Consider the following 25,393-nt stretch of genomic DNA (forward strand, 5'->3'; position numbering starts at 1 on the left):
GATGATAGCAAAGTTTTGTTAAACCGTAGAAATCATTTTTTTACCTCCCATTTATATTTGAGAATACATGTAACTAAATGCATAATTGTCATGTCAATTAATGTAGCCATCTGAAATTCATGGCCCTAGGACAGAACCGATATGGTTATAGTGAAAATGTATTATTAAGATCATATGAAATCGTCTTTTCTACTTCCATATATATTTAAAAAAAAAAAACCAAAATGCATGGTTATAATTTCCATGTAGCCTGTTTACGAAGAACTGCGAACGCTAACGCCCGTTTCCCGCCTACATTTCCAATATTTCGGAATTTCAGTCAGATATTCAAAAACTTTTCTACTAAAGTTTTCTACTAAAAAGTATTATCAAATCCTAATCAATATATCAAAATAAAATTTGTAATCAAATTATTAATTTTTAAACAGAAGCTTTGTTAACGCGGGGTCTTAAAATTTTTTATTGAGAGCGAGGAAAATATTATTTAGCGGCCGATATGTGTATAAAAATTTAATAATCACATGTTTTCGTTGAAAATTAACGTAAAATTTCATTTTAATTCAAAGCAAAATGCTTTTTATGGAATGTATTTTGGTCTGTAGACATATGCCCCCCCCCCCCCCCCGTGAAACAACAAACCCTTTGGTACAAATATGCTAAAAACAATATATAAAACCCCTCAAAAGGAATTTTTGTTTCACCGGGGGGGGGGGGGTTATAAAAATTTCCGTTTTTCGTTATAGTTTCTATTATGAAATGAGCTATTTTAACCCAAAATACATATTAGTTACTTCTCTTTGTTTGAACAAATCATTTATATTTAATGAAAATATACATTATTGTTTACATTAATATAAAAAAATAAATTTAATTAGACAATCATTAAAAAATGACTTTTAGTTAGGCGGCTAGACAATGCTATTGTTCGCAGTCCTTGGGAAGTTTATGGTCCCGGCATCAGATGTTCAGACCTAGCTTAGGACGGGGTTAACATAGGCACTAGCTTAGGATGGGGTTAACATAGGCATATGTTTTGTTGTCGGAAATATAATTTTCTGTGCATCGTATGCTTGTGTGTATTATAAATGAAACTGCATATTTAAGATTGACCATTGAGGGTCTGCAGGTCTCTTTTTACCATAAGTTTACAATTTTTGGTCCCTTGATGAGCTAGGGTACTGTTAAGACAATTTGGGATTCCTCTGACTCTTGTCACTTTTTCCCCTTTTATGAATTGCTTTTAGCAAAAGTGGGGTAATAGTCAGGGGAGTCTCGTTTAGTTTCCTCGTGGTTGTTAATTGAAGGAAGCATTGTAATATTCTAAGAAAATTAAACAAGACAATATACCAGACGAAAGAAAACATTTGATACAAGAACGAAATCTAGATATTGTCTTTCATACATTTAATTTGTTTGAATAAACTAATTTGAAGACAAACAACAATGGAATGGGATTTGATACGTATTATGATTTAACAAATTAATCACTAATAATATAGTGATGTAGACGATTTGCTTATCTCATCTAAGTACCCCGTGAGATAGATCTGCATGCAGAAAAGGGGATTCAAATTATGGAAATGATTCTATTCTATAATAATTTTTGATAATTAGTTTCAAGATGAAACTCTGTGATTAACTGCGCAACAGTCGGAAATTTTATTTTTGTACTCCTTTGTTTACTTTTTATGTGAAAATCAAATGGGGACGAATCACTGACTGCAGGGAAAGCGTGTGCTTATATGTACACATTTAGATTGTTACCAGTATCAACCAAGAAATTTATCATTTTAAACCCGAAAGTCTATTTAAATAGCATTCATCGGATGAAATTCTGTAGCTGTCAATGAGTTGCACCTAAATGTTCACTGATAAGTAGCGAAAAGTTATTGAATGTCAGAGATATAATTACATGTATGCAATAAACTCTTTAGCTGCTGTTTAGTCACCTTTGTAGTTGATGAAATGGCAGCTAAAGCTTCTTTATGTGATTTAACCTAGGAGTTTTCTCATGAAATGACCCCTTTCTTTTACTTTCCATGACGCTGCATACCTTACTGTCTCCCCTATAGAATAGCTGTTACTTTACGGAGCTTGTAAGTGGAAAACTATCCGTATTGTTAATTCATTTTAATTAATCATGAAAGTCATCAAAATATGTACATCTTTCTTGTAGTTGACAATTCGTTTTAAATTATATATATGAGTATATCAACGATAAAAGTTAGAGCGACTCTGGCATTAGCGCTCATCTGTACAACAATGCCCAATTCAGACCAAAGCAAATTTTTAATCAAAAGGTGTTTATCTCCCCGTAAATTTGAGTAAATTATGAATATGCAAAAAATGAATAAAAAGGGGTAAAAAAGAACTTAAATGCACTTCGCTTAGTCTCGCGTGCCAGTTTGTGAGCATTTGATTTGGCACCAATATATTGAACTGAAAATTAATATACAAAAGGCTAGCTTGATCTTCAAACAATTGCTTTTAAGATCTTTCTCGGGTTTGTTTACGAAATTATTGGCGACGGCATGTTGACACGACTCATCAAAAGTCACAATTTTAATAGTGTTTTCGAAGAATGTGAACATCTTAAAAGCCTATTGATCTGGAAAAGAATAAAGCACAATTTGAGAGAATTATAGGTACACGTCCCCATAAAAACTTTCTTTCTTTAAACATTTACTGTATACAGGGTTATTCTCGCCCGTGTTATTTTCGCCCTTTTTCACTTGCAAACGGTTTCGCTCCGTCTTGAATTCGCCCAGACAGAGTTGTGAATTAAGAGAGATAGTTTGAGACATAGGAATTCACCCAGTCTTAAATTAGCCTGTTGACAACTAGGGCGAAAGGGGCGAAAATAAAACGGGGGCGAATATTTCCCTGTATACAGTATTTATTATTTAGAGCATTGCCAAAAAGAAGATGGGTAAATAAGGCTTGTAAATTGCCCATGAGAGGCCCCATGTGACAGCAAAAAGGGACTGTAGAATTAAAATATCTACAAATCTGATAACTTTTTGAAAAACCTTTAAAAACGTTAACAATGTATATTTAATATACTAGTAACATCTATTTGCAACTCTTAAATATGTTAAATACTTTGAATAAATTGATTTAACTGGGGTGTACGTGTCAAACCTCTAAATAGTGTCATTTTTAGAACTTCTTCTTTTATAGAGTGGTCATGGGCTCCATATTTTTGTCATAGTCTAAAAAGAGGTTTAAAAGGAAATCTGTGAAACCGATTTTACGACTTAACCAAATGGGCATTTTTGCTATTCCCCCATCTTCTTTTGACAACTAGATACATATCGAACAAAACTGCTTTTTTTCTTGTAAATATACAAGAAGTCAGAAAAGAGGTCAAGTTACGAGATTATGATTTTGAATGTTTTTGAAAAATTATCATATTTTATAATTGATTTTACCTTATACTGTTGTCAGCATCATCAATATCTGTATAAACCTCATCAAGCACAGCTGGTCTCCGAATTCACCTCCATATATAAGTATGTTTCTCGACGTATCTCAAACATCAGTACAAGACATATAAATGATCCAATCAAAATAATAATAATCTTTTCAGGCGTTATGGCAATTTGTGTGGTGACTTCTATTTTTTCTTTGGATGTATAAGTCGTGTTTTCAACTATATCATGAGATGTTTGTGAAACACTTATGCCCCCTTTCTTGGAAACATCTGCAAAGAAAATGAACAGAAACTACTGCAAATAGTTGAATTTTTTCTTAGTCCATGAAGCATAAATCTGTCAAAAATGGCTTGCTTGTACCCAAAATAAAACTTGACCTATATATTATTATGACAGATTTGTATACCAAATTTCATTTCAATGTGTGCAACCTCTGCGAAGAAAATGAACAGAAACGGCAAATAATTAGGATTTTTTTTATGTCCAAGGGGCATAACTCTGTCGAAAATGGCTCGATTGTACCCAAAACAAAACCTAATGTAATCAAACTTGACTTAGATATTATTATGGTTAATCTGTATACCAAATTGCATTTCAATATGTGCAGCTTTTGCGAAGAAAATAAATGGAAACTGCAAATATTTGGAAATTTTCTAGGTCCAAGGGGCATAATGCTGTCGAAAATGGCTCGATCGTACTCAAAATAAAACCTAAACTAAATATTATTATGAGAAATCTGTATACCAAATTTCATTTCATTATGTGCAACCTCTGCGAAGAAAATGAACGGAAACTATTGGTGGACCGACAGACCAGTTGACAGAGAGACAGACAGACAGCAGCAAAGCTCTTCAAAAGAGGGCAAAGATATAAAAAAAGTAATATCCCAATCATCTAATAAACAAATAAAACAATCGTCAACTCTCGTTTTTCAAGTTTATTCAAGATGACTTCCAATTAAAACATAATGTATGGAGAACAGACATCATTCTAGGAAATATAACACGCTTTGCATTTTAAAGGTCTAACAATCTTGGAAACATTAATAAAATTAACTCTCTCGTACAACTTTAATTTATTCATAAATGTTTACAGGTTATCTTTGTCATTATTGGATGAGGGTGGTGTATCGCAAAGTTATTCATTGACACAAGAAATACAATTTAAAGGTACAATGTCATGAATTAAACTTTTCAAGGTTTATCAAGGTAGCTGTACATATAAGGATACGGAGTTCAACATTCAAAATTAATATTTAAGAAATTACTTTTACGTGCAAAAAAGAGAATCATGATATCTTTTTTTATATTGACTAAATGTCTAAAAACAGTGACTTGATAACACTTTTAAACTGATTTTTGATTTAACTTTCAACACTGGATGTGTGCCATTTATATAATTATATACTCTTAAGGAGGTTGGCTCCTGAGATAATAGTAATGTCAATCATCCGAAAACCAGTAAGATATAAAGAGGGGGGCCTAAAAATGTTCATTTATTTTATTTGTGGCCAAGGTCGCATGCCAATTTTTTTCCAAATGTAGGCCCCTAAACAAAAATGACAATTCTCCTGAAATTTTTGTTGCTATAATTTGACATGGAAATTGATAAGTACACGAAATCAAACAAAAATTTATAGGTTAAACAATTACTTAGTTATGACTATAATACAGTATGAAGTTGAACACATGTATTGACTATAAAAGTAAAAGTTTAAAAATTCTATCTAGAAGTTTGGTCTGCGTTTGGTCTGCGTTGAAAATTAGGAAACTAAAGAAACAATGCTCTAAAACTAGTGAGTTATGAAAATTGTTCATTTCCTTTTTGAAAATCTTCCGCCACAAACTATAGTCCCTTACTAAACTCTGTAAAAATGTAAATTTTTAAAAACAATTTTATTCAATATAATCTATTTGGCATTGTGAAAAATATATACTACTAGAATTAATCTGTGATGCAGAAATTTCAGACTAGAGGTGACCAAGAATGGCTACCCAAAACCTAAGGAGCGAACCTCTTAATATAGATTTGCTACTTTGGTGATCAATTTATTATTAAGTACAAGTTTCGATGTTATTCTGTCTGAAAACATTTTATTAGGAGATACATGTACGAATACCGAATGATTATCAAACGAGGGTGCTGTGTCTCCAGTATACGTCTTTGAAAAAAGCTTCATAACAACAAAAAGAAGTTACAAGTATTGTGTACGAAAGATCAATGCTCAGTCAAGCGGATTTTAAATCAGAGCACAAGGAAAACGCACCGGGAAATCAGTTTGAGTTAAATATGAAGGACAGCAAATTCGAATTCAACATTCCTTTAACAAAGGCTGGAAAAGTTGAGTGAATTGAAGAACTGAATGATGCAGAGAGATTTAGAGAAAAAACCGTATCAGGCATTGATAAAGAAATTGTGGAGTTGCGTCAAATAAACAAAATTCGGAAAATACCAGATGGGCCTCGGTTGATCACTGTCAATGAATATTTAGATGACCAATGCAAATAGCCAATAATAATGGTAGTGCTGTTAAGATTTTAGTCTTTCGTCAACAGGGTACTTCTTTACAAAAGTTGTCAGAGTGTTGGGAAAATACTGGAGATCACATGGTATACCGGTCATAGTGAACTTGGTCGATGGCTGGGTTTGTTACACTTTTCAAATGTGTAAGTCTGTACCAGACTCGATACAAAAATACATTATCTACAGAACCAGGTTTTGTTTGGATTTCTTATGAATCAGGAAAATGGTATGTTAGAACTTCCTGTTCCTTATAGCAAATATTTTGGATGTCTGTTGATTAAAATGATATATTAACTTGTGTTGTTATCATTCTTTCTGCCTTTAGATCTGTGACATATATTGTGAAACACCCTGTATAAAACAAAACCGGTATTGAAGAAAACTATATAGAGAACAACGTTTCTGCGAAGAGTTATCTTCTATTGTATGAAAAATTATTGTATCAAAACCATCATTTGAAAAAATATACCAGCTAATGACCAGATTGCAGTTTTTCTATCTAAAATTCAAGGCAAAAACACTCGTCATCTCTTAAAATACCATGAAATCAATAGTAAGAAGTAAAGAGATAATCTAAATGCAAAATGTTAAACATTTGATAGTTGTATCTTATTATGAAAAAATAGATGAAGGAAGATAAAGAAAATGATGGTTGTACATTAAACATAACTATAATTGTTATATTTAGTGGTTTATTCTCACCATATAACTCTATATAGACGAATTGTTAATATTTGTAATATTTGCTCTTCAAAAAAATATTGACCGGCTAGGAATACTATCTAGAGAATATTCTGATTTGTTGATTCGTAAACGGTGACGTAAATAACTCTTCGCGACTCCAAAACAATGTGACGTCATACATGTAATAGACTATCAGTCAAGGCAAGTAAACAACGGACGCAAAACGCGACGGTTTGCTATCATAATGGGTAAATGGATTTTCTAATTACAGTGAAGTAATATCAGGTAGCACATCTGTAACTTAATTTCTACGGGCGGCAGAACATCAACAGTGACCGTTTGATACCGACGATATTTTGGAAATGAACTTTACACAAACTCCGCTTCGCGTCGGGCAATATTTCGTCAATCGGGGGTTAATATATAATCAATGTTGCCATCAACCGCAGTCAATATTTGTATAATGTTACTGAGACTTAATATGTCAAAAAAGGGTGTCAACAGCATAAATATTTAGCTGTGCATCCCTTAATTGATTATTGCATGCGTCATTCATTTGGAGTAAAATTTTTGACATGAGTTTCAATAAAAATATACATCATGCTCCTTATAAATAGACGTTTCACAAACTTTTTGCTCATAAAACATGTTCTGTCTTTAGTTATTTGTCTCTACTTTTACTTTGTGATCCGTCATTTATAACGCCACTGTGCACGAGTGCGGGGAAATCTAGCATTGAAAACACTATGGAAGAAGAGTTTGTTTACAATTTAGAATCACGTTTTTCATGCCTTAAATTAGATACATGTAATTCTTATATCAGATGATACCCGAAGCATTATTATTCCGATATTCATTAATGTAGAACGATATAAAGAGTTAATTATCTATAATTAAAAATGAAACACGACTTGATTTTAGCATCATCGGAGTAAATACCACTCTCCCTGAGGGATGCATGTACCAAGAGTGTTTATTTATTCTTTATTCAAAAATTCCTCTCAACGAAAATCCACTTGTGCACGTGGTTCAAAACATAAAGTAAAGACACGGAACACATGGAGTAGGAACCTGATTCAGTGACTGGCAAAACACCAAAAACTTCATGATGAAAACTTAAGTTTAATTCGGGTTTTATTCCTTTTATTCAATCTACAGGGTCTCCGATGACATTCTTCCCTTTGTTTCTATTCTTGTCAGTCTGTCTTTTTTTCCTTTCATTGCCAAATCTGTCAAAGTTAACGGTATATCTATCTTTCTCGTCATCGCCATTGTTGTCGATGGACCGATATGGATGTCACGTGACCCATTGAGGGCGGGGCTATTCAAATCTTTTGTATTTTTTACCGTGTCGGTATAAAATAAAAACTAAAAACTAAATAAATTTCTTGTATATTTGTTATGCGATTGACTTATAAAGCGTAATTTGTGAGAAAGTCCTATCTTTAAGTAAAGAAATTATCCAAACAATCAGATCGCTGTTTACTAATATACACCGCATATACCTTTAATTATTCTTAAAAAATATATAAACAGTTCCCTCTCAAGACCAAAAAAGCCCCAAAGAACCTAACCCCCCCCCAAAAAAAACCCCCCAAAAAACAACAAAAACACCCCCCCCCCCCCCAAAAAAAAAAAAAAAAAAATTGAATCGTAGTTATGAATTCATTTTAAATTTATGCAAAAAGTTGACCTTTGTCACTGTATTTTTACAAGTAATAAAAATGTATTTACAATTCTTTTGATTATGTGTTGAATTTATTTAAATTCAGAACATAGAAATCTATATTGATCCAGGAATTGTTGAACTCAAAGCTTTATTAAAAATCTTTTAATGTATTTCCTTCCGTTTGAATGAATGTTTCCTTGTGCATGCATGTACCAAGCAAGATATCCAACAAATAAAATTTCTTTTTCTATTTTGAAATTTTATAACCAATATTTCCTTAATCGTGTATACATCATCTTTTAAATAATTGGACTAAGTTTATTATATAATTAGAATATTTTACATCGTAATAAATTAATTTTTTTATGTCAGCTCATTATAAATTGTTTGTCAATCTGTCAATTCGTTTTTGTTTGAATTTTTTTTTCTCTCGAACCTCATTACCAGTATAAATACCCTTTAATTTTTTTTTTCAAATGAATGATTGGACCCCACTCAAAACGGCATTAAGGAAGAGTGGTTTCCTTATGAATTATAACCGGTATATATGATATGGGCATCAAAAGTTGTCAACTGTCAGACTCCTTTTTAGTGGTGCTTGGTCCGATTTTTTTTGTTATTACAGTATCAAATATTTCTCCATACAAACCATTTGTCTTAGAAAGTTATGAACTCTCTCAAATTAACACAAGCAGAATCGGTCTCTTTTCAAAGTAACAAATATTTAAAGTAAATAAAAATAATTTCTTTTTGGGCAAACGAAAAAACTGTCCAAAATGCATTATGGGATGTTTAGAAAAAGGAACCGTTTGGTTTCGTCCCCCGAATGATTCGTAATACAACCATACCCGTCTTGACGTCAGGGGTGAATTTTAAAATGAGGCGAAATAACGCGATACCCTTTTATGTTCTTTGTTTTGTTAACAAATTTTGTACATAATTCTTTTTCATTCAAATTTGGATAATTGACTAAGAAACCTACTGCAATGTCTATTATTATACATTTAAATAATTAGCATAACAATCGTTTAAAAAAGGGCACAAAATTTGATATAAAATCGGACCAAACAGCATTAAGAAAACTGATTTTATCAGATAAAAAACTATGACAAAGTAAACTTTCTTTTATCAATTTACGAATACTTTTTTTTTATTACATCGTTAATCTAAATTTGACAACTGCTTTTAGAACAAAGTTTCCTCTTTCCTAACACGTTTCAAGCATTCAATGCTAATTTTCTTTTAGAACATTCCAGTTGAACAGTTCCTTTTCCAGCAACCGGTTTTTTAAATTTATTTAATTATTGCTTCGACTTTGTTGTAAATAAATGTGATCTTTATTATATATAAGATACTGTGGTTTCATTAATATTCAAGGGTATCAATTTTCGTGGATAAAGATAAATAATCACAATTTTTAAAGGATACGTACATTCGTGGCCGATGACCCTATTAATACAAGATATAAATAGAAATTGCACTTCAATGAGCACTTAATTTCGTGGATCAACTTAATAACGAAATCCACGAAAATTGGTATTCAACGAATATTGATGAAACCACAGTACATACCTTTTCTCACGATCTCATTTAAAAAGAACAAATTTCGTATCAATTAAACTTATCACCTGCTTCTTAGTTACATATTATTACTATTCGAGCAAACTCACAACCGAAATGATAGGTTTATTTGTAAGAATGATATTGTATTGCCTCCTGCTGTATCAGCAGCTGTTTTAATGGTTACAAATTGGTTAAGGTTAAAAAGAAGAACTCATAATAAAAGTTAAATCTTGCGCCTTTATTTACTTGATTTAGTTTAGTGAGCGAATTCATTCATGATTATAATTTTAGAATTTAAACATCCTACTTTTCAGTTACATAACAGGGGATCAATTCGATCACTTTGTTTTACGATTTGCATATGAAAAAAAATATGAAAGGGCATCATCAACATACACGTTTTTTTTACATTTATTTTGACGTTCGATTGACACTGAGAGACTGTTCTTCACCTATCTTAATTTCTTAAATGTGGCGGATATATGGAGAAACGATTGATTTATAAATTTGAATTGAATCAAAACTATGTAAAATTGTTACCTAACGTTGTCGTTTGACATAAATATATGTTATGTTCAATAAGTTATGTATGAAAAACACATACAACTGTTACAATAGTTGTTTAAAAATCATTCCTTGTTAACAATATTAAGCTTTCCTTAGAAATGTATTTAAATCCTGAATATTTGAATGATACTTTTATTATTGTATTAAAAGGTTTTTTGTATACATTTATTGTATTTTACTTTTCAGTACAAACAAAATTATGAATATTATCCTTAAAGAACACTTGAAGTATACCTTGTAACCTTTGGTGAGTAGTGTTCTCTGCACTATGTAATTCATTCGACTGCTTATGTTTTACTGTAGATGTTCTAATCTCTGAATCAAAATAGAGATGACAATTTCAAATGACTAGGAATCACAAAAATTATATCAACAGATATTCATCTTTTTTAAAAGAATGTTTGTTCTGTCATGAAATCAGGAAAGAGTAATAATTGAAAATTGTAACTTAAGAATTCCTACCTGGGATTTCAGTGGTTAAATTGCAACCGAATATATGATGACACGCTGAACAGTTACACACTGAACCACATTGAATTCCGTATGAAGGCTCTGTACACATATCAGAGCAGTTGTGTCCAAAGTATCCAGCAGAGCGGTCTACAAAATTAACAGGTCTGATACAACTCTTATTGACAGTCGTCATTTTTGGTAGTATGAATTGAAAAAAAAACAAATGCATGTACATGCAGCGACTTATTAGGTTAGTTCAAGAATTAATTTAAACACGATACCTTTGCATTCATCTCCATCTTTAAATGTATTGTAGGTACAACCCCCCGTATCATTGTTAGTAACTCTATAAAATGAGTATCATAAAAACGCAAATGTAGAAGTCGAACACTTTACGGAAGGCAAATCTTTGAAAAAAATTACTACACTCTACGCTATTCAATCAAGTTTGAAATCAATGACTAAGATATTTAAAAAATCAATAATATTTCTTGTACCTGTTAATACGAGTAGCCCATATAAAGATAACAGTACTGACGCATCTACCTAAAAAAATATTAAACATCTTTAAATATTCGTTAGTAATACACTTCCAGCAATGATATTTCGAGTTCTTGTGTCATAATATTATATAGAACACTTGATGAAATCCCACGCACGCGCGGGAAATGATACTTCACGCATTGTTTTGTACATATATTTTGTATTCGCTGTGTCCGATTTAGTTTTCTGAATTGATTTCTTTTTTTTTTTTCAATTTTCATTTTCGCATTATCTATAGTCTATTATTTGTCAACCTTCAATTGCATATACGTGCACAATGATTCTTATTTCAACAAGGGGAGAGAGATGTAGTGATACGCATCTCTTTTCTAAAATTTATTCTTTAATTCAAATTTCACAATTATTTTACTTTCTAAAAAAAGTTTTCTATATGTAAGTTTCAGATAAAAGGTTGTTTTGAAAAAGAAATAGGGGAGGGGTATTGCCTCCGTTTAATACGCACATCCTGTTGAATCGTGCATTCATTAAACGAATTGGTTCAATTTAATTTTTCAAAAGAACGATTACACTTATGGGCCCCTGTATAAATGAAAAAGAATGAAGATTCAAATTAAGCATAATTTTTTTCTCACGTCATTGATTGATTTTTAAATCGTAAAAATCAACAGGTTTAAGCGCTGAATTTAGCTTATATAAAAAGCACGAAACTTTACAACATAGCAGGGGTCAGCCGACATTCGTATATTTTGTATAGTAAATCGAGGTCGGGCATTCATTTCAAAGCCTTTATTTTCTGCCAGCCTAACTGTGTACAAGCTTAATGAAAAGATAACAGATGCATTATACATTTACTTCTGTGAAAATAAGAAGTCTGTACAACATTAGGCTGGTACTTGGAAAATGTATGAACATTTTAAGTTCTTTCCTGTAGCAAGCAAGGATTATTACCCGCGTGACCCGTGCATGTTGAACCAGCGTATTAGATAAACTATTTCAAAAAGTCACGTGGGTTCTGTTCAGGTAGACGTTTGTCATATATACTCACTGTAAAACACTGACACGTTTGAAATCGTTTTCAATCAACTATGTTTGGTCAGAGATGCATGTTTGTTTGATCACTATCATTATGGTAATATGCAACTTCAAAGTTTTACTCAATTTTTTTTCCAGACATAGAATAACGAATAAAGTATAATTCAGCAAACGCGCCAAGGGTATAAGTTCAATAAACTTAAAACACACTCTCCTGTGAAATTGTTTATATAAAATTTATATTTTTAGGAAAACATGACAATATCAAAGGGAATCATAAAATACCATCATTGAAGTTATACCAAGTACATGTACATGTAGATACAAAAAAAAAAAAAGAACATAAAATGATTATAAGCTATCATATTTTTTAAACAATATTAAAACTGCACTTATCTTGATAAAAATTGCTGAACTTTAAAAAATAAATTTTCATTTTCAGTAATACTGATCGAGTTATCTTGCCATAACAAATCACTAGTGTCGGTATTGTTTAATTTTTCTATTCTAAAGATAACATTGAATCACTCATTTCGTGGAATAATAATATTTTCCATAAGATAAAAAGTAATGATGTGCATCTTCTACTCTTTCAGAAGATAATAATTAATTAAAGGACTATCAATGATTTTATATTTATATAAATCTTTTTTCAATATACAATTGCGACAAAGGCTAGTGTGAATTATATTCCAGTAAAGTTCATATGGAAAATAAGATGGAGGTTGAGATATAGAAGGCAGAAAACTGTTCTTAAAAGATTTTAATGTTGACGATTTTTTAACTTCTAATTTCTAAAGGCATACCATTCCACAAATCAAAAGGGAACAAAAGAAGATTTTTAAATTTTTAGTCTACATTTTGGAGAACTGTAATTTTGCGACTGTCTTGAAATATAAGTAGAGCCAAGCGAGCGAGTGTCAATCCTGCAACTAATCTCGCTGCTGCTAAGTTTTATTTTTCAGGTTCGGTCGAAGTATAATTTGATCAGCGACTCCAAATTTATTCCATCTGGGGTCTTATAAATGTCTTCTTAGACATGGTATTTCTATGTAAAACTCTGAGGCTTTGATTTCTTAAATAACTTTCAAATAAAGGTAGTACATTGACTATTTTCCATTGAAAAGGTAAATTAACAATCTTTCAAAGAATGATTAAGGAAGACAAATAGGAACTGATACAAAAATGGTAGCCTTTAACATTTTATGACTAATATTTGTTTTGTTCATGGGAAGAGTATAAATAATGTCAATACCATCCAGTTCTGTGATAATAATTCTATCCAAAATTTTATTACCAAAAGGGGAAATTGTGGCTATGTTGATTTATTTTCATGTGTAGACGACATATATGCAAAAAAATTGTTCAAAGACTCCACCTTATCACTTTCATCGTAGGATATATTCACTACACCGTCTTGAACATTTTAAAGTGATAGTATTTCGGTCCTATTTTTATATTTAAAAACAATGAAAACAAAACAAAATTTTTTGGAAATTCTGTTCGGTGATTTTTAATGCATTGACTTATCACTGCGACCCGTGTTCCATCTCCGTGATAAACAGTGGTTGTATGTGACAGGGTATAGTGGTTGCCCGCTTGGACACGTGGGTTTTCTCCGAGCACCCCGGTTTCCTCCCTCAGCAATGACCCCCTTGCGCGAACATCCGTGCCAACGAGAGATATCAACATAAATTGTAGAACTTGTTTATCAACTACGGCGGCGTGGAAGGGCCAAATGAAAAGATTAATAAATCTTATTTGTTCGGACGAATTACGATTTCTTAGGACGATATAACTTATTTGTTCGAACAAAAATAGACTAAGTAAGTTATTTGATTGGACGAATAATGTTCTGTTCGGACAAATTAACTATTTGTTCAGAAGAATTAGCTATTTGTTCGGACGAGTTAGAATTTGTTCGGACGAATAAGTTTTTTTATTTGGACGAACTAGGATTTGTTCGGACGAAGTAGGATTTGTTCGGACGAATTACGATTTGCTCGGACGAATTAGGATTTGCTCGGACGAATTAAGATTTTTTCGGACGAAAAAGTTATATTTGTATAAAAAAACGCATTTCTGATGAGTCTATCTGATCTGGCAATGATATAGATGATAAAGGGGGGGGGGGGTCTGTGATCAAGCCATCCATTTCCTGGAATTTCAGTTTTCCTTTAAATGATAAAACCTAAATGTTATGCATGTACTAGTCACAGATACTGCAAGGGTGTTGGAACAGGCACGGCAGAGGCGGTCGCTGCCCCAAATATTTTGCTAAAAATGATTTTAAAAAGATTAGGACTGAATAGAAATTTGATAATGACGAACTGTATTCACTGTAGCGGCGATCGTTGATTGAGCGGCGACGTGTCAATTTGATTGTTTACAGTCAGACAAGTGAGGTATGTAGACGTGTACATGTTTCTGGCGTGTTTTGACAACCAACAGTGTATTAAGGTAGCTCGCGGGTTTACCTGCTTGTGAGAAAACCTACCTTGAAAATTTGTCTACGTGATCCATAGGTTTTATAGTTTTATTTCTAAAATTTATTTAAGATTCGTCCGCGCGGTAATAATGTTATCGTGTTTCAAATACAATGTCATTAATAAAATCAAGCATCGCCATTTCAATGAAATGTATAGTAAAATGCACATTTTAACCGAGAAACGCATTACAAAACTATGCTCCAAACTTTTAAACCATTCAGACGAAATTAATCATACTCAACACAAAAACAGAGGAGATAATTATGAATCAATTCATAAAAAATATCAGTATGTGTTCTCGGCCAATTTTTGGCAAAAAAACTTTAAAGATTTAAGAGATTTTTCAAATCCTTATATTTTCATTACGACGTTAGCCTGACGTCATCATTTCCTTACTTCTTAGAACACCAAAATTGAAATGCATTTATTGACATGACTAGCTGTTTAACACATTTTAGAACATGTAAATGCTTATTAGACATTATTGTGAATGTTATCAAATGCAATTAATGTAAGGCTGTAAAGATACAGAAAATTGCTATTTTTGTTTTTATGAAACTCTGAGTTAATCAATGCAAAAATAAAATGCCAGGCAACTACTGACATTATAAGTAAGTAATCGAATAAAACAGTTATCTCAAGCCAAAAGAAATTTAAGAATTTAATCGGTAGTACAAATTACGGAAGTTATAATTGTAAAAAAAAAGCGAAGTTAATGCATACATTATATTTTAAAATATGACTTTAAATGGAAGAGTTCTAACGCACACTCATTCTTTATCTTTATAAAACAAAATGTGACACTGTATGTGACATCTTTAAATTTTCAGCACTTGATATTATAAATATTTGTATAAACAGTCATAAATCGCATATAAGCTTTTTAAAATATTTTCTTTTATACTCTTAAATATCTCATTTGTCATTTCAAAATAAAATTATGAGTTGACTATGACGGTCAACTCTTTACGTCGATTCCTATTGTGACGTCAGCAAACCCGCGAGCAACGTTAATTAGATAAATTTGACTTTAAAAGAATATCGTTCTTCAGCTTTGATGATCAATTACAAGTTGTAAGTTAGAAACAACTAATGTGTTATATATATGTGTTATATATATATGGAACTGTTCATTTTCTTTTTCTTTTTTGATTATATATATATATATATATATATATATATATATATATATATATATATATATATATATATATATATATATATATATATATATATATATATATATATATATATATATATATATATATATACTTGCCGGTGGCCATAAGTTCAATCGTTCTTTTGAAAAATCAAATTGAACTAATTCGTTTCTTGAATGCACGGTTTTAGTTTTAATCGTGAACTTTCCAAAACGCAAGTTGACTAATTAACGTCATTGCGGAAAGTTTAGGACGAGTTCAAATCTACCTTTAATCGGCAACTTTGGTTAAAAATTAAAAATGAATAAGCATGTCCTTGCATGTTTAGATTAACACACATTTTAGTAGTCTTAAATGATAATTTGTGAAGCATGAACAAATCATGTTGATATGGGCGTATAAAACAGAAACGAAACCTCTCTCCCATTATTTTTCAAAACAACCTTTAATCTGAAATTTACATATAGAAAACTTATTTACAAATTATTTTTAGATTTAAAATGCTAGTAAAGAATAAATTTTTGAAGAGAGTTCCGACTCACTACATCTCTTTCCCCATGTTGAAATAAGAATTATTGAGCATGTTTATGCGATTGATGGTTGGCAAATAAGAGAATATAAATAATGCGAAAATTATTGCGAACAATTAAGAAATCGATTTAGAAAACTGAATCGAACACAGTGAATATAAAATATTTGTACAAAAATACAAAGACCATTAATGTGTGAAGTATCATTTCCCGCGCTTGCGCAGGATATCATCAAGTGTTCTATATAATATTCTGACACAAGAACTCGAAATATCATTGCTGGAAGTGTATTATAAACGAATATTTAAAGATGTTTATCATTTTTTTATGTAGATGCGTCAGTACCATCATCTTTATATGGGCTACTCGTATTAACAGGTACCAGAAATATTATTGATATTTTTAATATCTTAGTCTGATATTTTAAGCCTGATTGAATAGCGTAGCGTAGTAATTTTTTCAACGACTTAAATGTCTTCTGTATAGTGTTGGATTTCTACAACTGCGTTTTTATGATACTCATTTTGTAGAGTTGCTAGCAATGATACGGGTGGTTGTTTCTACAATACATTTAAAGATGGAGATGAATGCAAAGGTATCGTACGCGTGTTTAAATTAATACTTCAACTATCCTAATAAGGTAGTCTCCGCATTTGTTTGATATTTTCAATTCTTACTTCCAAAATGTCGATCGTCAGTAAGAGTTGTATCAGACCTGTGAAATTTGTAGACTGCCCTGCTGGATACTTCGGACACAACTGCTCTGATATGTGTACAAAGCCTTCATACGGATTTCTATGTAGTCAAGTGTGTAATTGTTCAGCGTGTCATTATATATTCGGTTGCTATTTAACCACTGAATTCCCAGGTACGAATTATTATTTTACAATTTCAATTAATACTCTTTTCTGGTTTCATGACAGAACAGACATTTTAAAAAAAAAAGATGAATATCTGTTGATATAATTTTTGTGATTCCTAGTCATTTGAAATTGTCATCTCTATTTTGATTCAGAAATTGGAACAACTTCAGTAAAACATAAACGGTTGAATGAATTACAAAGTGTAAAGAACACTACTCACCAAACGTTACAAAGTATACTTCAAGTGTTCTATAGATATGGATAATATTCATAATGTTTATTTTTACTGAAAAGTAAAATACAATAAATGTATACATAAAAAAAAGTATCATTTAAATATCCAAGATTTAAATACATTTCTTAGGAAAGCTTAATATTGTTAACAAGGAATGATTTTTAAAAACTATTGTAACAGTTGTATGAGTTTACATAACTTATTGAACGTAAAATATATTGTATGTCAAATGACAACGTTAGGTAACAATTTTACATAGTTTTGATTCAATTCAAATTTATAAATCAATCGTTCTAAAGACATTCTAAAGAAATAGGTGGTGAATTTCTGTTGATATAATTATAATAATTCCTGGCCATTTTAAAGTGTCATTTTATTTTGATTCAGAGGTTGGACAAACTACAGTTACAGTAAAACATACCCACTCGAAAGAATTACGAAGTGTAAAGAACACAACTCACCAAAAGCAACAAGGTATACTTCCAATTTTCTATATTCTACTAAACAATGAATTACAATAAATGTACAGAAGTAACCATTTAATAAAATTAGAAGTATCATTAGAAATCCAAGATTCATTTGCACTTCTTTGGAAAGCTTTATGTTGTTAACAACGAAATATTTTTTAATACTATTGAAACTGTTATATGTGTTTTGTCATACATAAGATATTTAACTTAAAATATATTTTATGTCAAATGGCAACGTTAAATAACAATTTTACATAGCTATACTTCAATACCATTTTTTTAAACAATCATTTCTTTATATATTTGTTACATTTAAGAAAGTCAGAAAGGTTTTGTTTCAAAACAACGTCGGAAATTTGTCAAGATTCGTTCGCAGTTTCGAACAACAGACTCTCAAAGTCGATTGAACGTCAAATTCAACGTCGAAAAACGTGTATGTTATCGGTGTTATTTCATATTTTTCCATTAGTAAATTATAAAACAAACTGGACTAATTAATCCTCTGTTATGCGACTGAACAGTAGGATGTTTAGATTCTGAAATTAGTTTTTGACTCCTAAATGTTAATTTAATACGTAAAATTCTCATTTATTAATTCACTCATTTAACTAAATCACTTAAATAAAGGTCAATATTCGACATTCATTAAGCGTGTATTATTTCAACCCTATTTTGGAACCATTAAAACAGCTTACGATTTTTAAGTACACCTATTTACTTTCGGCTGTAAATTTGCTAGAATAGTAAATAGGTGTATCAAAGAAACAGGAGGTGAGTTTTATTTATATTTATTTCGTTCGTTTTAAATGAGACTGTGAATAAGGCATGTACATTATATTAATAAACAAGTAAGTTCTAATATATTTACACCAAAGTCAAAGTAATATTTCATGAAAAAAATCGGTTGCTGGAAGAGGGATTGCTCTACTGGTAAGTTCAGATAGAAAATTAGCCTTGAAAGCTTGACGTGTGTTAGGAAAGAGGAATTACTATTCTGAAAGCAGTTGTGAAATTTAGATAAACGGGGGAATAAAAAAAAATATACTGTATTGTTGAATGAATATTCTTAAACTGATAAAATAAAGTTTACTTTGTTTTAGTTTTTTCTGATAAATCTAGTTTTTTTAAAAGGAACCTGACATCTGACAACTTTTGGTGCATATATTATATATATACCGGTCATAATTTGTAAGTAAAGCGCTCTTTCTTACTGCCGCTTTTAGTAAGGTCCAACCAGGAGTTTGAAAAATAAATGAAACGGTGTTTACATTGGCATAGAGGCTCGAGAGAAAAGGAAGAATATACAAACAAAAACGAATTGACAGATTGACAGACAAAACCCCAGACAGATTGAGACAGTTGACATAAAAGAGGAACAATTCTTTGCAATATAACTGAAAGTTATTACGATATGAAATAGCCTATTGTAAAATAAACTTAGGCAACATTTTAATAGATAATATATAGTGACACATGATGAAGGAAATAATGATTATAAATTTCAAAATAGAATACGAAATGTTATTTGTTGGATGTCTTGCTTGGCACATGCATGCACAAGGAAACATTCATCCAAACGGAAGGAAATACATTTTAAGATTTGAATAAACCTTTGAGTTTAACAATTCCTTGATCAGTATTGATATTTAAGTTCTGAATTTAAATAAAGCTAAAACACACAATGAAAAGAATTGTAAATACAGTTTATTATCTAGTAAAAAAACATTGACAAAAGTCAATTATTTGCATGAAATGAAAATGAATTCATGGTTACGATTCGTTTTTTAAGGGCACTGTTTATATAACTATTCTTAAAGAATAATTAACCAATTGGATAACTAATAAAGGGATGCACATCTAAATTTTAATACAATGGACACCCTATATGATTTTATTTAGTCTAAGTAACATTTATTTTGTTTAAACGATCCTTGATCCTTAAAAACCAACATAATTAAACAAAGAATAATTTGATACAATGAACTGATGATAAAAAATTTGGACTTCAATTGTTGTTTAGTATAACCTAAATGTTGTTTATTAGGAATGACGGCATTTAATAAACAAGATATAATAATTTATAATTGTATGTAAGGATTTACAATGATTTTTTTTTATCTTTGTAATATTTTTAAACTCAACTATATTTTAAAAAATCAATCTCAACAACATGAAGTAAAAATTCACATAACATAATTCCTATTCGATACAAAAATCGATTCTTTATCCACATAATTATATCCGTTCAATTTATGAGAACAAAATGGGTTATTTTTTTTAACAAAACAATATAGAACTTTAGCCGAAGTTTTTTTTCCTTTTTGTATCGTCATTAAGTCATGCATGTACAACAAAGTCCCAAAGTCGTTTGTACGGAATAAATTAATATAAAAACGAAATCAAGAAATGAGATTGCTCTTATGTTGGTATTAATTTTTTTTTTTTTTACTGAATAAATTGTACATTTAAATTAAAATCAGTGATTAGTACTGTATATTTGGTTTGAAGTTATAGACTCTGGTACTGATGTTTATTTTATCATTAGTATTTTTTCTTTAAAATATACTGTACGTTAGTATACCCAATCAATTCAAGCAATAAAATGAAAATACACTAAACATTTAATTTTTATTATGATCGAATTTCTCGTTTACTTCTACATGTTTGTAACCGTTAAACAGCATTTGGAATGGCATTAAATATACCGGCATAAGTAATAAATGACGTATAATTACTTTCGGTTGAGAATTTGCTATAATCGTAAAAATGTAAGGCAGAATGAAGGAAGAATTAAGTTAATGCTTCTCTTCAATGGGATTGTGAACAAGGTATGTTCATTATATATCTTAGATAAGCAACAAATTGCAATCGCGAGGGAAAGAGGTAAGTTTCACTTGAAACTTCAGATCGACATGCCGTTATATTGAATTTTTCAGTACTAGCAAAGTGAGAGAAATAAAAGTATCTCAATTAGTTTGTTCTTCAATGTTTTTAATACGTACTCATTTTGTATAACATTTGCTGAACATATGTCAGGCAAGAGGAGTGTCAATTCTAAAAACAGTTACAAAATTATGGTTATGATTTAATGATTAAAAAAAACGCTGTTAACCATGAAGTATTTTAAGATGTCACCCCCCCCCCCAAAAAAATACATTTTTTTTCTTTTTTTTGCAGAAATTCTCTGACAGATACAGTTGCTTTAGAAGGAAGTCTTACATCTACACTATTTGATTTTAAAAGGGGATATATATTTTATAACATTTTAAATACAAATTTTAAGAATTAACATATTCCGACCAAATATCTTATTTCGCTCATATATGTGATTTTGAATTGCACGTGACTTAAGATTTATATATGTACTCTTGTGGTCACTGATAAAGTGTTCTTTTTCTATTGTCCAAAATTCTAAATGTAATACGGAATGTATTTCGCCGCTTACTAAGATAAGGTAAGTGGGAGTGCACGAGTACTGTCTGATTCTTGTGGCCTTGTTTATTATGTTTACAAAAGAGTATTTCAAAAGGATAACTTTGATTGTGTGTAATTGGAATTTACATATGTACATTAAAGTCACCAAGAATTATAATTTTGTCGGATAGTTCATGTTCTTTCTCGTTGGACCATTCAACGTTTTCCCAGAATGATACTAGTATGTCGGAGTTGCTATGACGGTATACGCAACAGATGAAAATAATAAAGGTAGGTTCGCTTATCTCTATCTATATACACTCCATATTTGTAAGCTCTAAATTAAGACGTCTTACAGCACGCATAGAATTGGTAAAATATATAATAACAACACCGTATGAGTTCCTATCATTTCGAAAAGTTTTACTAAAACCATCAATAGAAATTTAGTCGTTGAAAATATTGAAGCCTAAATGTGTTTCTGTAAAACTTAAAAATATCATTATCTGAAACCAGACTCTGAAACTTTTAAAACTTAGTTCTTATACTACATACATCTATACTTATAAATTAAGACATTTTGCAAATAAACTACTAAATGCCCACACTAGAGTAACTGCTTAAACCTTTTCTATTTTAACACGTGTGGGGTGATGTCCGTAAGCTTTGGTTGAACTTTAACTGATTAGTAATTATTGTGAAATAAATTAAGAACCCACTTTCATGTTCGATAAACAAGCCCGAAATAGCAAAAATGAGAGTAAGGTGGTGGACACGCTTTGGCGGATCCGAATTAGGAGTTGTTTGCATCACAATATATACTTGCATTGAAATAATATTGAATGATTACGTAAAGAACGAATATATTTATTGGTAATTTATTTAAAGTATACCTAGAAGTGAAGATTTGAAAATGAAATGAAAAGAGCCAATTCGTTTCTTTAATGCGCAATTTTAGTCTTGATGGATAGAACGCGTGCGAATCACGAGCTCTGGTGAGAGAATGGGATAGAATAATATTCAACGTCATGGCGAAAAGTGTAGGACGAGTTACATGTAACCATCGGGTAGTTACTTTGGATTTGACAAATTTGGTTTAAAATATGCAAATAAATATGCATACACAAGCGTTTTTTTAATTTAATTTCATACAGTACCACGTCAGATTGGTAGTAAACCTTAGACATTAAATCTTAAACAATAAACAGAATCATTTTTTTATGCATTAAACGGGGAATTTTAATAATTGGGGGAGGGGGGGGGGGGGTAGGGGAATACCCCTCCCTATTTTTAAAAAAAAAAACATCTCTTATCTGAAATTTTTATTTGGGACAGTGATAAAAGTAAAATGTAATTTGATCAAAAGAACAAAATTTAGAGATACCACGCACTAAATACCTACAAACTAGTTTGAAATAAAATGATTTTTTGTCAATCCTTCAAGAAAAAGAATGAAGGACTCGTACATATATTTGACATCAATTTCAGTTTAGATTTTTCACCCCGTCCGCTGCTCTTAATATCCAGCTATGAAGTTAGTTTTTTATTTAATTTTGAACAATTGGTTCAAAAGCAAACAATATATATGTTGCAATATTATGAGAACCACTGTAGCCAATTTACGCCACCACTTAATAAAATTTAAGTGTATTCTTACTGGTATTGTATCTTATGTTATTTAGCACTTTCAGTAGTCTTTTGATAATTACAATGAATTATGCAACGTAAAGCACTTAAGAAATATAATTCGAAGAAAAAAATCTAGATTAAATCAAAATCCCTTGTGCCATATTTTATCAACGACTTTAGACAGAACGAAAAAAAAACTACAATTTTAAAATACAATAAGTTTTAAAAAATTGGTATTCTATAAGTCGTGAAAAATGGAAGGCAAATTCATGGCAATTCAGCTTCCTGTTTGCTAATATTCAGTCACTTTGCGGTTCATTGAATAGCAGGGCTTCATTGCATGAAATGACCCCTTTCTTCGGTTTTCTATGACGCTACATACCAAGGCTTTAAAAGATATTTCTATCTAGTATCTGTGTTGTTTAATTGATTTTAATTACACTGACATGAAATCATCGATAGATGTGCATTTTTCTGTAGTTAGCAAATTCATTTTAAATTCTACAATTGTAGATCAACGATCAAAGTTAGAGCCACTCCTGTCTCAGCGCTCACATGCACAAAAATATCCAATTTCGAGCAAATCAAAACAACTTACAAGAATTATTGCACTCTGTTTATCTGACAGAAAATTTGAGTAAATAATCAGCTTGCGACAAATGAACAAAAACAAATTGAAGCAAATGCTTTTTGTAAAGTTGTCTCAAGTGCCAGTTTGTGAGCAGTTGCTTTGGCACCAAATATTGGACTACAAATTTGTATACAATAGGCTTAACCTTCAGACAGTTGCTTTTAAGGTCTTTCTCGGTTTGCTTTTAATGACAATATTAGTGTTGGTTTGTTGAAAATATCAGAATGCAATAATTCCTTTGCCTTATCATAGAAACTTGCGGAATAAATGGACTGTTCTGATGTGCTTTTCAATGGTTGATGTAGATGATTTCGAAATGGAAGAATGTGAACATATAACATATAAAAGCATGTTCAAAGGACTTTTATGATCTGGAAAAGAATAACGCACAACTTAAGAGAACCATACCCGTCTTAAAAAAAACTGTCGTAAACACTTTCTTTCCTTGAACATTTATTCGTTATTTAAAACATCGCCCTCAATTTTGACATCTTGATACATATCGAGCAAAACTCCCTTTTTCTGGAAAATATACATGAAGTCAGTAAAAAAAAAGTCAAGTCACGAGATAATGATGTTGATAGTTTTTGAAAAACTATTATAAATATCTCATTATAGATATTATAAAAATTCATCTTATGCTGTTGTCGACATCATCAATATTTGTATGAACCTCATCAAGCACAGCTGGTCTCCGAAATCACTTCCATATATAATTTTATTTCTCGACGTATTTCAAACATCAGTGCAAGACAAATAAAAGATCCAATAAAAATGATAATTACAGGTGTAATGTCTTTTTGGGGAATCTGCGTTGTCGTTACTTCCATTCTTCCGTTTGGTATATAATTCGTTGTTTCAACTATAGATATGGAACCTGTTTTGAAAAAAAGCAATGTTTCTGCAAGAAATCAATCTTGTTTTGTAGAAAAAACTATTACATTAAAACCAACTAATGAACATACGTTTCAGTATTACTAGTTGTGGCCAGAAAAGTTTGGATGCAATTTTACGGTTAAACAGTGAAACCATTCTTAAAATAGAATAATTATTGTGGTTATACAACAAAAATTTTATCCGTATCAAAAAAAGCCGGGAAAGCTTAATTTATTTTATTTTATTAATTTTTCAAACGATCAGCATTGCAAATTAACACAAAAAATATTTTGAATTTTATTTGTTATGAAAGTTCCTCAGGTAAGGGTTATCGTTCCTAAGTTCCAAGGCCCAAACACATTGGGGACTTTTCATTTCTAAGCTGAAATTTTTTTCCTAAATATAATGTTGGAGTGATAAATACATACGTATTTCATTATAGGCCTGTAAAAGTTAATATATTCGCTTTAATAAAAAAAACTAAGTCAACTCAATAAAGGGTAAAATTGACTAGGCTAATAGGATTTATGTATCCCAACCTGAGAGAAATTCAAAGCAACCCTCCCATCCTCGTAAGGTGGTAAGGAACATCTTTCGATATTAATGTGCATTAAAGTATATTTTAATTGAAACACTCTCACTGGTTTAGCATATTCTTTCACAGTAT

The 25,393-nt window shown here is 30.8% G+C and overlaps 2 protein-coding genes and 1 long non-coding RNA gene across 3 annotated transcripts in view; 2 read left to right on the plus strand and 1 right to left on the minus strand.

Annotated features, from left to right (window-relative positions):
* Positions 1-25,393, plus strand: part of LOC117683316 (probable ATP-dependent RNA helicase DDX20) — a 45,605-nt gene that overhangs the window by 14,725 nt on the left and 5,487 nt on the right. The gene's annotated exons all lie outside the window — the stretch shown is intronic.
* Positions 2,122-11,528, minus strand: LOC105342952 (uncharacterized). Its single transcript, XM_066081632.1, has 6 exons — positions 11,391-11,528; positions 11,175-11,239; positions 10,903-11,040; positions 10,675-10,755; positions 3,432-3,703; positions 2,122-2,608 (listed from the first exon to the last, which is right to left on the minus strand). Exons 1-5 carry the CDS (start codon positions 11,456-11,458, stop codon positions 3,474-3,476), a joined length of 582 nt encoding a protein of 193 aa, XP_065937704.1. The 5' UTR covers positions 11,459-11,528; the 3' UTR covers positions 2,122-2,608; positions 3,432-3,473.
* On the plus strand, positions 16,873-20,224 carry LOC136274552 (uncharacterized). The gene is made up of 4 exons (XR_010712967.1): positions 16,873-16,986; positions 17,139-17,203; positions 17,339-17,476; positions 18,094-20,224. It is a non-coding gene; the product is annotated as an uncharacterized lncRNA (long non-coding RNA).

The sequence above is a fragment of the Magallana gigas genome, chromosome 4, assembly GCF_963853765.1.
Source record: "Magallana gigas chromosome 4, xbMagGiga1.1, whole genome shotgun sequence".
NCBI classification, from domain to species: domain Eukaryota; kingdom Metazoa; phylum Mollusca; class Bivalvia; order Ostreida; family Ostreidae; genus Magallana; species Magallana gigas.